This window comes from Pan troglodytes, chromosome 4, assembly GCF_028858775.2.
Source record: "Pan troglodytes isolate AG18354 chromosome 4, NHGRI_mPanTro3-v2.0_pri, whole genome shotgun sequence".
Taxonomy (NCBI): Eukaryota; Metazoa; Chordata; class Mammalia; order Primates; family Hominidae; genus Pan; species Pan troglodytes.
The window spans coordinates 147,350,051-147,364,143 of record NC_072402.2 but is presented as its reverse complement, the minus strand read 5'-3'; the positions used below and the strand labels follow the sequence as shown (position 1 = coordinate 147,364,143).

The 14,093-nt window shown below is 50.0% G+C and overlaps 1 protein-coding gene across 3 annotated transcripts in view; it reads right to left on the bottom strand.

Moving 5' to 3' along the window:
* Positions 1 to 827: 827 nt before the first annotated feature.
* ARHGEF37 (Rho guanine nucleotide exchange factor 37) overlaps positions 828 to 14,093 on the bottom strand; it is an 83,845-nt gene continuing 70,579 nt past the window's right edge. For all 3 annotated transcript variants that reach the window (XM_016954019.3, XM_009449934.3, XM_518029.7), the window contains 5 exons: positions 13,737 to 14,066; positions 11,657 to 11,785; positions 8,536 to 8,731; positions 6,843 to 7,000; positions 828 to 3,813 (listed from right to left, as the gene is read on the bottom strand). In XM_016954019.3, coding sequence (XP_016809508.1) covers positions 3,604 to 3,813; positions 6,843 to 7,000; positions 8,536 to 8,731; positions 11,657 to 11,785; positions 13,737 to 14,066 — 1,023 coding nt within the window. In that variant the 3' untranslated portion in view covers positions 828 to 3,603. The remainder of the gene's footprint in view (positions 3,814 to 6,842; positions 7,001 to 8,535; positions 8,732 to 11,656; positions 11,786 to 13,736; positions 14,067 to 14,093) is intronic.

Sequence of the window (14,093 nt, the reverse complement as noted above, 5' to 3'; positions counted from 1 at the left end):
CACCTATATGCCTGGTCCATAGCACCCCTCTGGGGCTGAGGGCATCTTTTCCTGTAGGGCCAGATAACTGCTTGATGTCTGACTCTCCAGTCGGCCAGGAGAGTCCTTGAAGGCAAGGCTTTGGTGTTCCTATCCTCTCTGGGATGCTTACTAAGCAATATGTATTGAACATCTAGTACTTGAGGCACATGACAAAGGCTTAGGGAGATTCCGGGATGAATCAGAAGTTCTCAGCCTCAAGGAGCATGCAGTTGCCTGTGGGCGCAACAGGCACACAGTCAGAGCCTAGTGATCTTCCCAAAGTACAACCCTGAGCACATCACTCCTCTGTTTCAAACCCTTTCATGCCTCCCCCACTGCCCTCAGAATAAAATCCAAGGCTCCTTTCCATGTTTGCTGCACTTCTGGGCCTCCAAATGTTCTCTCTCTGCCATCTTCACCTAACCACCCACTGGGCCTCAGCTTGGATATCACCTCTTCCAGGAAGCCTTCCTTGGCCGCCAAGTCTGAGACAGAGGTAGGCCTCTTCCCTGGCTTGCGTGGCACCTGCCATTACTTCATCCTGACACTTACACAGCACGTAATTGATGGGTGCCTCATCTGCCTGCCTTAGAGACTGGGATCTGGAAGACCGGGCCTCATCTGTCTGATTTCTTTCTGTATCCCCTAGCAGCTCAGGCCAGCTCCCTGAGGCGTGAAGGGTGTCCATTAAATGGACACCTGAGCAAACAAGATATTATTTTTATATACAGCAAGTGTCTAGCAAACAAATGGCACAGCGGGGCATCTGGCTACCCAATGTTTAGAGTCACACAAATTCCAGAGACTTTCCATCTTTGAAGTCCTTTATTCCCGGCAGTTCACATCAGTTACTCGTTGAGCTGGGGTTCGTCATATTAACCAAGAATTCATTCATCTTTCTTTTGATATTGTAATCTTGTCCTCATCTCCACAACTGAGTTGGGGCCTGAGGGGTTTAAGAGTTCTCACTCCATCACAGGAGGCAAGGGGTACCCTTGTGAACCAGACTTCAACTCCTGGAAGTCTTGTTCAGTTCATAGGCAAATATCTTTGCAAGTTTAGTATGAGACAGCCCAACAGTGAAATAAATAAGACACAGTGCCATGGTTCTAGGCATTTGGAGAGGGAAAAGGCACATTACACAGATTCCCCTGGAGAAAATACAGGCCATTCTCATCTTCTCAATATGCATTTTCCCACTCTTCAGTGACTTTTAATCTTATCCCCTGGTCTATGAGAAACCATAACCCACGTGCTACTGAATACATTTTTATTTTCCCTTCATGACATAGACTTGGTTCCAAGTATATTTTATTTTCCTCCCTTATGCCTACAAGACATCCAATTTTGTTCAGGTCCCTTTTAATGGCACTTAATAAATATACATTCTGAGACCTGGCAGAACAGGCTGTCCCCTTTCACACTGCCTCTAAAGCGCCTGTTTGAACTAGCTAGTGCAGAGCTCAGGTGGGGCACGTCCTAGCTTACAGCTCATGGCCATCTCTGGCACCAGGTCTATCTGTCCAATATTTTGTGTCTAGGGTAGAGGTCCCTAACCCTGGCTGCACATTGGAAGCACCTGGGAAGCGTTCTGAATTCCTGAGGCCCGAGCCACACCCTAAACCAATTTCATCAGAATCTCTGGGTGGGACGGAGCCTGGATTCTGCCAGTTGAAACCTGCCATGGTAACTTCAGTGAGCAGCTACACTGAGAACTCCTGAGCTACAATTCTAGCACACAGTAGGCCCTCGGTAGGTATCTGTGGAACCCACGAGTGGGTTTCCTATTTCGTTATCTGTTCCCCTATGCTCTCTATTTTTATCAGAAATCTGAGCAGGAAAGAGCAGAGAGAATGAGTCAAGAGCATCCTCTCAAGTGAATTCGCTGCTGAGAAAGGAACCGTAGGGCTTGCGTTTCTCTTGTGTCATGCAGTCTTCATGCTTTAACAGGCCCAGAGGAGGCAAGTTATAGACTGACACAGACATGTATATATTTCTTAAAAGCCCTTCAAAAACCAGAGCTCACTGCTTAGGCACTATGGTTATAACACAGACATGTTCTTGGAAACATATCTAAACTACCTCCTGTTTGACACACATTCTAACTTGGGTTGGTTACAAACTTTGTCAGTTGTTAAGATCACACTTGGTCACATTTTCCCATTTCTGTGAATCTTGCAACTTATCTTTGCCCAGAGCAACAGCCTAGACATGACCACCCCAAGCAGGGACTGCACTGCACCCAACATTGCCCCACAGGTCAGTCCTCCTTGAACAGGAACTGTTTTTGAGGGGCTCCAATTTCCAGGTTCTAGAATGGGGTGGCTCACTTACCAAGTTAAAGAGGCTGGCTACATAGAATGCAGTACTGAGAAGCCCCCCAAGGTAGATCCTGGGTTACAGGAAAGAAAGCTATACTGATGAACAAGGTTTGCTGCCACAGGCATGGGCGTGGGGGAGGGCAGCATGCGGGGGGCCACCCCGAGATCACTGCTGTCATTTACATTTGTATCACACTTCACAGTTTACAGGGAGCTCTGCATGCTTAGCCCCACGTCATTCTCAGCACAACCCTGTGAGTGAGGTCTTTCTGGATGGGAACACTGAAGTTGTGTCCTACATCTAAGGTCCCACAGCCAATTGCATCACATCCACGGCTGCCTCCAGGACCTCAGGGGCCACCTGAAACCACTGGGGGTTCCCCCTGGCTCCCCTTCTAACCAGAAACAGGAAAGCAAGCCATTCCCTAGCCTCCCCACCCACCAGGCCTTATCACCGCCTTCCCAGAGTTTCCTCTATGATTTGCATACCCCTTTGTTCCCTAGTCCAGAGAACACAGCAGTAGCTGTTCACCTGCTGCCAACAGCCTCACACACCCCACCTAACACAGTATCAAAATCCCCTCTTCCCTGGAACAGCCTCTGAATTTGCCTACACACATTCCAGAACTATGACTTGGTCACACCCACTCCCAGGACCAGTCAAGAGTCTTGGGAACCTCTCTGCTACACCGATAAATCCACGGCTTCCCCACTTGAGAGGGCTCCCAGTGGGTCACTGGCCAAGATAAACTCAGCTTCCAGCATAGAGAAATAAAAGCTGACTCATTGGTTATGATGTCTCCTGATACCATGTGTAGGAAGTGAACTGTCTGACCAGGCAGTTCTGGACTCCTCCAGAACCCGCTTCCTGCAACCACACAGCACGCAGGTAACATTATCCCGTGTGACCCACACCCACAGGCAGGCCCGGATGCAGGCACAGCTAAGACTGGCCATAACCTATGGAGAGTCCTGGCCAATCAGCTGTGACCTGCTGTTCAAGTGCATTGTGACCCCAGGTCGGAATGAGTTCTTTATGCAGACATAATGAGCAGTCCTGGCTGGAGCCTCCTGTGCCCCCACCACACCAAGCACTCTGCGAGGCCCGCCCATGTCTTCTGGCTGCCTCCTGAGTGTGCTTCACCCACCCTGGCCTGGTCTTCCCTTCCACCTCCACCTTTCCTTTGCTTCTTTTCCCTCCAGGGTCAGAGCCTCTAAGCCTCCCCCATCATTTGGCAATGTAGGCTCCAAAGAGGGTACCCTAAGAGGGCACACTCCAGCCCCACAGAACTGGGCTCCGAGCCCTGGCCAAGAAGCCAGAAGGCACATAACCCCTCTGTCCATTCACTTCCACCAGGCTCCACTCGGGGTTCCCCTTCTTGTCCTGGGCCTCCAGGATGGTCACAGGCTGCCCTGCCTGCAGGCTCACTTCATGGCTGCTTCTGGCCACAAAAGGGTACGCGGCTATGACCTGAAACACATGGGGAGTGACACAGAAATGGTCAGGGTGAGAAGGTAGACAGACTGGATCCAGAGAGGCTGTTTATCCTGTTCCCATCCACCTGGCTCTCGTCCCCATTGCTGGATGCTCGTCACCTCCCAAGTACATCTTTTGTACTAAAGGCAATGACTGCATCTGCTAGTACCACAGCCCGTACTATGTGACTGGCACTGTCCTAGCACTCTACTGGGTTTGGGTTCTCACAATAATTCTATCATTCTATTTGCTGCATTTTTCAGATAAGAAAAATGAGGATCAGAGAAGTCAAGGAACTTACTCAAAATTGCACAGCAGTGAATCTAGGCCTGTCTGACCTCCAAACAGATATTTTTGATCCACTACTGCCACATCACTGAGCAGACTCAGCACCCTCTCCTTCTCCAGATCTAATGGTTTGAGCTGCCCAGGCCAGTTTCCCAGCTGAAAGTGGAGACAAGGATTTGGGCAATTTGTTTACTTTTTACAGAAAAGTATAGAACTGGGCCAGGTGTGGTGGCTCACGCCTATAATCCCAGCACTTTGGGAGGTAGAGGAGGGCAGATCACCTGAGATCAGGAGTTCAAGACCAGCCTGGCCAACATGGTGAAACCCTGCCTCTACTAAAAATACAAAAATTAGCCAGGCATGGTGGCGCACACCTGTAATCCCAGCTACTCAGGAGGCTGAGGTGGGAGAATTAATTGAGCCCGGGAGGTAAGGCTGCAGTAAGCCGAGATCATGGCACTGCACTCCAGCCTGGGCCATAGAGCCAGACCCCGAAAAAAAAAAAAGAAAAAAGGAAGGAAGGAAGGAAAGAAGGAAGGAAGAAAGAAAGAAAGAAAGAAAGAAAGAAAGAAAGAAAGAAAGAAAGAAAGAAAAATTGAACTAGAGAAAACAATTGGCAAGGAGGGCATGTATTAGGCTAATATTTAACCTCTCTGAGCCTGTTTTACCACCTGCAAAATGAAGGGAATGGTCCCATCCCCTTCAGGTCATTGAGAGAATTTCATGAAGGAATACATGTGTAGGGTTTTACACAGTGCCTGATACATACATAGCAAGGGCTCAATAAATGCAGGCTGCTTAGGTTTTTTGTTTGTTTGTTTTACCATTACTGTCATTACTGATGGTCAGGCCTCAGGAACATTAAGCACCATGGAAGGGCTGGGATGATCCCGGGCAAGTCCTGCAGAGTCCCAGAGGAAGCAGCTGATATGCTTGGGCAGATAGACAGCTGAGCTCACCCAAATGAGCCCCTGGATGGGGAGTCCCTGAGACACCACCCCCATTGACTGGAGCTGGGTGGCGGGGGTAACCTCATTCCTGTCCCCAGAGGCACCGGGGCAGAGGCTGAGCTGAGTGGTCAGGCCCTCCCATGGGGCTCTAGTGGGTGCTTTGTAGCCCCTGGTGCTTTAATTCTGGCTACTGCTGAAGGATGCTGGCCTGACAGCCTTCCCAGTGGGTGTGGCACAAGCGCTAGAGCAGAGGGTTCCCAGACACCTATGCAGCACTCACAGCCTGCGGCAGGCTCCTCCAGCCACCCTGGCCCGAGGCATCCGAGTCTGTCCAGATCCTTTCTGTTGCTCCTGCTTCCCCTGTGGTACACCCCCTGCCACCCTCAACTGCTGATCATTGTGAGAGCTGCCTCCATTGAGGGAGGTTCACAATACATGCAGCCCAGCTTTACTGTCTCATCCCATCCTTCCAGCATGCCACTGAACTTCTTCCCCGCTCATGGACTCCATCCCTGCAAAGCCAAATCCCTTAATGGCTTCCAAACACTTTACTTTTCAGATATAATTCACATTCTATAATACTCACCCTTTTAAAGTGTACAATTCAGAGGTTTTTAGTATATTTGCAGACACATGCAACTATCCCCACTATCTAATTCCAGAACATTTTCATCACCCCCAAAAAGAAACTTCACACCAGTTAGCAGTCCCCATTCCCCACCTCCCACCCCCAGCCCCTGCCACTCATCCACCTTCTATCTCTACGGATTTGCCCATTCTGGACATCCACATAATGGAATCCTATGTGGCCTTTTGCATCTGACTTTGTTCACTTAGCAGCATGTGTTCAAGGCTTGTCCATGCTGCAGCACGTACCAGTGCTTCATTCGTCTCTATGGCTGAATAATATTCCATTGTACAAAGAGCTCGCGTTGTGCTTATCCATTCATATTGATGGGCCTGTGGGTTGTTTCTACTTTTTGGCTGCAATGAATAATGCCGCCATGAACACGCATACACATGCTGCCCATTGCTCTTCAGAGAAAGACTGAGACTGACACCCTTGTCAAGGCCACAGGGCCCTGCTGGCCTGTCCCTGCCCACCTCTCCAGCAGCACGACACTCCAGTCTGTCCCCTTTCTTCTCCGGCCACACTGGCTTCATTCGGTTCCTCATATACCTCCTGCCCTCTCCTGTCACTGGGCCTTTTCTGCAGAGCTCTTTCCATCTGCACCCCAGTACACCCTCTTTATCCAATTAATTCCCTCTCTCCCTTCCTGTTTGAGAAAAAGCACCATTCTTCTCAGCAAAACCTTTCCTGGACCTCTCCACACCTAGGGCTCTGGTACTTACCTCTGCTATTAACTTTAACTTCAGTTAGTCATGAAATTATTTTCTTAATCACTGTTTTCCCTACTCTCAGATTAGAAGTTTGAGGAAAGCAAAGACCATGATTTAGTTTTGCTCATCATTGTATCTCTCATCTAGTACAGTGCCTGGCAAATATTGAATGAATGAATGAATGAATGAATGAATCTCACTTGCCCTGCTGATGGGGAACAAGGGGTTAGTTCTCTGTGGTTGCTGTGGTAGGGGTGGGAGGCCCCCTTCTTCAGGTCCCACTCCTGGCTGGGACACTGGCATGGCCATTGATCAAGGCCTTGGTCTCACAGAGTGGCAGCCCCACCAGACAGGAGGGGCATAGACTTTGAGAGAGAAGGAAAATCCAAGCCACAGTCCGGATGGCCGATGGGAGGCAAGCCCCCAGCCCTCTCCTATACTCACCTGGTTCACGGTGGGAATAGAGGGCACTGGAGCTGGGCTGGGCTCCGGTGTTAGACATCGGGGGTCTTTGTTCAGCCCCGCCTGCCTTCTGAGCTCCTCTGCACTGGGGACCACATGGTACAGCTGCAGTTTCCCAGCCGGCACATACCCACGATGTCCTAGGGAGCATGCAGAAGGTTAGCAGGCTGCGGGCCACCTTCCCGTCCCTTTTAATGAGGGAGAAAATCCATGGATATAAATGTTTCCAACACAGCTTCTCAACACCCAAGAGAACCAAAAGGTCATCTAGGAACCCTGAACCCCCCTGCCCCACACTCACCGTTTCTGGCTTCCGCTCACACACCCCAGTGGTGGGGGGCTCATTCCCTACCGGACAGACGACTCCCTTTGATCAGCTATGATAGACTAAAAGTTTGTCCCTGGACTGGCATGAAAACTGTTTATCTGATGGAGCCGCCAGCTCCCATGCCCCTCTGGTGTCTGCCCAGAGCAAGAGCTGCTTCCTCTCCCCAGGACTGCCTTTCCCAGGAGGCGGAGACTGCCTTTCTCCTCTCCATGTGACCCCAGTTCCTTTATGTGTAGCAACTAGTCCAGTGCTGTTCTGATTGCTGTCATTATGAATGGCTATCACTTCCTGAGGGTGTGCCAAACTACAGAGCAAGCATTTGATTACATAGTCTTCACATCACCTCTTGAGGGCAGCCAGTGATATTATCCTCTCCATTTTACGTTCAACCAGCCGAGCTCAGACTGGCTCCATGACTTCCCTGAGATCACACAGTCAGCAAAGTGGTGGAGCTGGAATCCAAATCCAGTCCTCTTGGCCTCGGGGGCCTTGCTTAATACCTGTTCTGTTGTTCCCACCTTAAGTCATGGAAGTGCTGTTTCATGATTTCTGTCTGATTTGTACCGCTTTCTTAATTTTTTAATTGACTCACTTTTTAAAACTTCATCTTGTACTATATACAATAATATGATTATAATCATGGAATTATGGACTACTTATATTTTTTCTAATACACATTAAAATGCTTAAGTAACAATTATAATACACTGTCTGAAGGGGGAAAAACTGTCTGTGGATCCCCTGACAATAATCTCAGGCACCCCTCATATTGTGGGTCACACACCCCTCTTCGGAAGATGCTCTCCTGGGCCATATCACCTGGATTCATGGTGCCACTTCCCTTCAGCCCAGTTACACTGGGGCACCCAGACCTCAGCAGCACTTCCCAAGGCCATGACCAGTATGGAGTGGGCAGGATGATCGCTCCCCTCATTCTGCACATCAGACTTCTGGCAGTGTAGCCAGGGTCCAAGCATTCTATCTCCGTGCCCATCTCCATCTTTCAGGGTGGTCCTGGAGTTCTCTCCATATAGCCCTGTTGACCTCAGTGGTCTGCAAGGCCCTCCAGGCAGGGGCCTTGTCTTATATGCTCAGCGCCCAGCACACCATAGGTGCTTCATGATAGACCCTGCAATGAATGCCTCAATTCCTCATGTTGGCTTTTCATGTCCCACGGAGTCACTCTAAACTGACTGTGCCCTGAGCCCTGTGTGTGTCACCTGTGCCTACTCCCATCCTGGAATGCCCAGCCAGACTTTGACCCACAAGAGTGCCCGGGTCTCTGCACTGGTTTCTGTGGGGTAGTTTTCCCAGAAGGAGAAGAAGGGCTCCCAAAGGCCCACGTACCCCCGGTGTCCACCAGCCAGCGGCCACTGTTGCCTTTGGTGTCCTTGTTTTGAAGGATGGCCACGATTTGGCCCCGAGGCAGAGTCAAGTCCAGAGTCCCAGTCCCACTGATGTTGCTTGTCACCTGGTACAGCTTCCCAGGGCCATGCCTGCTCAGGAGAGCCTGCACCTGGCGTTCAGACCCTGGAAGGAGCGGCTGGGAGAGGAGGAGCACAGACAGACACAAGTGCTTGAATAAACCTGTCAAAGCTGGCACCAACATTTGCTCACATTTTGACAACCAGGAGTACTGGGCCTGATCCTAACTCTGCCACTGAAGGGCCCACCCTGATCAGGGCAACAGGGCCCTCACTAGCAGATGGCTGGCTCTTAGCAGCCTACGGCGTTTTGGAAGAAACTTCTAATTTCTGGGATTCTCTAAAATTCTAATTCAAGTTCTGAAATCTCTCAGTTACTGAACTCCTAGGATTGGGCCCTAAATTCTGCCCATACCATCAGGCTAAGTTATCCCACAGCAGAATGCCCTGGACAGGTCTTTCAATTCCATTAGAGTGTGAGTTTCATGTGGGCACCAGACCTTATTCATCTGGTTTCTTAAATAGCCAGCCAGGGCCAGCACATGGCGGATTTCACATATGCACGAACGAGGGCATGTAACCTTTGATTCCATGAGTTTTCAGTCCACAGGCATTTATGGAGCACCTGCCATTTACAGGGCACTGTGGAAAACTCTGAGAATGGTGTAGTAGAAATACAGGAGAGAGTTTTACCTAGACGAAATTGCCATCTAGCTGGAAAGAATGATTCGGTGGCACTTTCAGCTTATCCAAAAATCTCCTGGCATTTCCTGTTTTTCCATTGCATGATACTGCTCCAGAAGAGTATCAACAAGGAGAGACTCAGGGATGCTTGTCCTCTTTTTGCAAAATCAATAAGAAACTAAATATGTTAAATATATATTTACTCTCTGTCTTGAGAGAGGCGTGTGTGTGTGTGTGTGTGTGTGTGTGTGTGTGTGTTCACCATGCTCTATGTGGTTACTCCTTGTGGGGAGGTGTTGGGTGTGGGGAGGCAGGCAGAGATGCCCTTCAGGAACATTTGGCCACAGACTCTGCCACATCCTTGCCCCAAAGGGGATGGCGTCTCAGGATTTAGAACCAGGAGATCCCAATGTTTCTAAACAGGTCCTTAAACAGGAATGTAGAGACGAGGTAGTTTTCTTTGAGAACAGTGGTGTTGTGGTCATTTCTTTTAGGACAGTGATATGCATGTGAGTATAAGAGCCAGTGGTGTCACAAATGCTGGCCTTCTTTCTCAAGGCTGACTGGCCCTCCCTATGCAGAGAACAGCGTCACCCCTGGGAGGGCCCCCCAGGAGGGCTTGTAAAGATCCCATGAGGGCTGCTCCTGTCCGGGGAGACCACCTCACTTGTGCTGGGTTCTATACCCTCAGCCAAATACATCAGGAATGTGCAGGAGGTTTGTGTGTGTGTGTGTGTGTGTGTGGAGAGGTGGGAGGGTGGGAAGGGGTGACACATTCAAGTGGCTGCTCTGCTGTTTATCCTCTGCACCCGTGCTCTCTCCCGAAGTCTCGGGGCCCAAGGCACACCCCTAGTCGGTGAGGTCTCTGCTGGGCAAAACTCTCCATGTAGAGTAAGAGCGGGGACAGATGGGGCCAATGAGGAGTCAGCCTGCAGCCTTGTGGCGGATGTCAGGCTGTGAAGGTCTCCTATGTTCGCGGCACTTGGGCCAGGTGTGGGCTACCTTTATCTGTCCTGTTCTGCTGGGCTCCTGTTCTTGTTTCTCTGTGTCCCTGGGGCCCCATTCTCCCTCTGGGGAATCTCAGGGCTGCTTCTGACTCTTCAGTTCACATGTTGCATGTGAGGGGACAGTTTCAATTTCTCAGATCCAGGTCTTGCCACAGTCTGAGGAGACCCTTCTCCCTACAGCTGCTTCAGTTACTTTTAAAACACAGACTGCCTGGGTACACTTTACAAGTGACTAGAACAGATAACCTCTCCTTATATTTTAAAGGAAAATACATTTTTTAAAAAGCATTTGGGGCCAGGCGTGGTGGCTCACGCCTGTAATTCCAACACTTTGGGAGGCTGAGGCGGGTGGATCACTTGAGGTCAGAGGGCAGGAGTTCGAGACCAGCCTGGCCAACATGGTGAAACCCCCTCTCTACTAAAAATACAAAATTAGCCAGGCGTAGTGGTGGGTGCCTGTAATCCCAGCTACTCGGGAGGCTGAGGCAGAAGAATTGCTTGAACCTGAGAAGTGGAGGTTGCAATAAGCCAAGACCGCACCACTGCACTCCACCCTGGGCGACAGTGTGAAACTCCATCTCAAAAAAAAAAAACCCAAAAGCATTTGGTCAGCCAAAGCTTTGTAAACCATCATGCAGCTGAAATACTGTTCTTTGCAATAAAAAATACCACAGCCATAGGAAATTTAAATGACATAATCAAAATTTTTATTTATGTTGAATGCTCACGTTGAAGCTGGCATTAGAAGGCAGGGAAGGAAAAGGATACCTTTGCTTGGCTCACTGCAACCTCTGCCTTCCAGGCTCAAGCAATTCTTCTGCCTCAGCCTCCCAAGTAGCTGGGATTACAGGTGCACACCACCACGCTCAGCTAATTTTTGTATTTTTAGTAGAGACAGGGTTTTGCCATGTTGGCCAGGCTGGTCTCGAACTCTTGGCCTCAAGTGATCCACCCACCTCGGCCTCCCAAAGTGCTGAGATTACAGGTGTGAGCTACTATGCCTGGCCAAAGATACCTTTTGATGACAATTTGAAGAAGTTCTAGGTTTTTGGATGTCAATGCCAGTTGCCCATCATTACGTCTAATTTCACTTAATATTAAAAGGTCTGAGTTTTCCTTGACTCAGAAGTTCTGTGCTTTTCTTCTACTTCTTGGATGTAAAGAGTGTGTATGTATCTGGGTGTGTCCCCCCACCCCAGCTCAAAGAGAAAGGAGAGAGAAGAGAACATATTTCCATGGATAACAGGAAACATTGGGGGACCAAAAAGGAAAGGAAAGAGGGGATGGATGGAGCCTCACCCTACTGGCCAGTGAAGAACTGGACAGTCTTTGGGGTGGAGGAAGGATGCTTACTTGTGTGGTGGGAGGTGGCAGCACTTTCTCAAAGGTCTCTTGAAAGGAGCGAAGCTGGTTACTCGTCCGGCCCAGTGCGTCCTCCACCAGCTTCCTGAAGGCAGGCTCTGGGACGTGGTGGTGGGGCAGCTAAGTGGGGACAGACACTGTCAACAGAGCTGGGCAAGAGGGGACAATGAGATCCCTGGCTTCCTTTGGGTTTATATTATTTTCAACCCAAGGAGTTCTGAGTGATACTCTGTCCTGAGACCTTGACCCTGTGCAGGATCTCTTGCATTTTCGTCAGACAACCTAGGAGTGAGTGAGACGCCACAGCTTGTCACCAGATTCACAGCTTGTCACCAAACTCATTGTTCTTAGTGCTGACCTAGAGCCTTCCTCCCACCAGGATTCAGGGAGATTGAGGTTTCTGCCTGCAGCCTTTTCCAGGCTCCACAGGGACAGGCCACATGCATGGACCACAGGACACAGATAAGGCAGGCTGGCAGCTGTCACCAGCAGACTCTGATGGACCAATCAGGAAGCGCCCTTACTTTCTGCTTTTATAAACGTGACCACCTCTCTACTGGCATCCCCAAACACTCCCTAGCTCTGCACATCCCAGATTTAATGCAAGGGGTTGGGGGCAGCCCAAGAGAGAAAACCTCTAGGCTATAGGAGAGGGAAAAGATCACCTCATCAGATTTACTCTTCTGCCCTCAAGGAAGAGAGACAGTTCTTTTACTGATGGTTCAGGCCTAATTCAATTTGCAGAGTGTCTGGGACAGAACTCTGTGAGGGCCAAAAAGAGAAAAAGCTTGCAGTCCCAGTCCCCCTGCTTGAGGAGAAACACATTCATGGATTCCTGCAGCAGAAGGCAGGCTCTGAAAAGTACTAAGCACAGTTCCATCCACAGGGCTGCTGGAGTACAGAGGATAGGGAGATGACTTCTCCCCCTCAGGAGATGGGGAGCTCTGAGAGCTTCATGGAGAGACTCATTCATCTGCCACCTGTTTGGGGAGCTCCTACTCTATGCCAGACACTGAAAGTGCTCAGGGACAATGGAGAGGGACATTCTAAGCTGAGGCAGGTGTCTGTGCAGAGTGGCCACATCCAGCAGCTGTGTGCTGGAGGGGAGGGCTGTGGGCTAGAAAGGTGATGGGGTGGGGAAGGCAAATCTTAGTAGAATTTTCATGCAAAGAATTGGATGGGGAAAAGCTGAGCTGGAGACTGTGACACACAGGAAACAGTGTGTGATATGAGGAGTATTGAAATTGCTCCCAAGGTGGGACCCAACAGCAATTCAGCTCTGATGTTGACATCTGAGAGCAAGATCTGGAAGCAGTTGGGTGTTCTTTCCTGTATCAACTCCAGTCTTCCAAATTCTAAAATCAAAGTTTGCATTTGGAGGTTTATCCAAACCTCTGTGGAACCTATTTATGCTTTCAGCCGGTAGCTCCTTTTACAGGCTCTTGAGTGTTGTGGTTCAGAGTCCAGGCCCTGGAGCTGAACTGTCAGAGTTCAATGCTTGCTATTAGCCGTGTGGCCCTAGACAAGCTACTTAACCTCTCCGTGCCTTGGCTTCTTTATTTTTAAAATGAGTATAATTAGACCTCCTCTGTAGGGTTGTTGTGAGGATTGAATGAGATCATGCATGGAGAGTGCTCCAAACAGGTACATCCTAAATACTCATGAGAAGATGGCTGCTAGAAGTAGTAATAGTAACACCGGCTTGAGACATTTACTCCTTACTGTGTAGAAACGACCTTCTGTCTCTGTCATCAACTTCTAGTACACTCCAGAGATCAATCCCAAGATCTGCCATTGTATGAGCAAAGCTTCTTCTGCTTCTGAGTTGCAGGACTTGGGAATGGTCTGAAATCTCAGTCCTATCCTTGCTTTCATGGTCTGACTTCACTAACAGAGGGAGACTGGGCATGAGAGAGATCTGGAAGGTTCCCACTGCCTCTTCCTAAGGGCCTGATGACCTGTTTTCAGGCCCATCCTCCCTCCATCCTAGCCCCTACACACAGCTGGCTGATGGGGCTGCAGGGCCTTGCCTGGCTACTCCCCACAGGTGTCCAAGTCCCAGAGGCCTTACCTGGGCCATGCTGCCCTCTGCCCTCTGCAGCACTTGCTTTGCAAGGTCCCTCTGGAGGGTCACGAATGTGCGCAGGATCTGGCCCAGCCACTGCATGACCAGCTGGTTAAACTGTGGGAGCTCAGCCACTAGCAGCGAGTTGAGTGCCTGGTATGTGTGCCGGGCGGCCTCCTCCTGGTAGGTCACACTGCCCACCTCCAGCAGCTTCTCTTCCACCCGCTCAAAGTCCAGTAGCTTGTCCAGACGCTTCTTGATCAGGTTCTGAGGGCCAAGCAGGGCTTTGGCCAGGCTGCACAGTGGCTGCCACACCAGGCCTTCTAGCCGTTGCTTCTGTGGGGAGACATGAGCGTGGGAGTC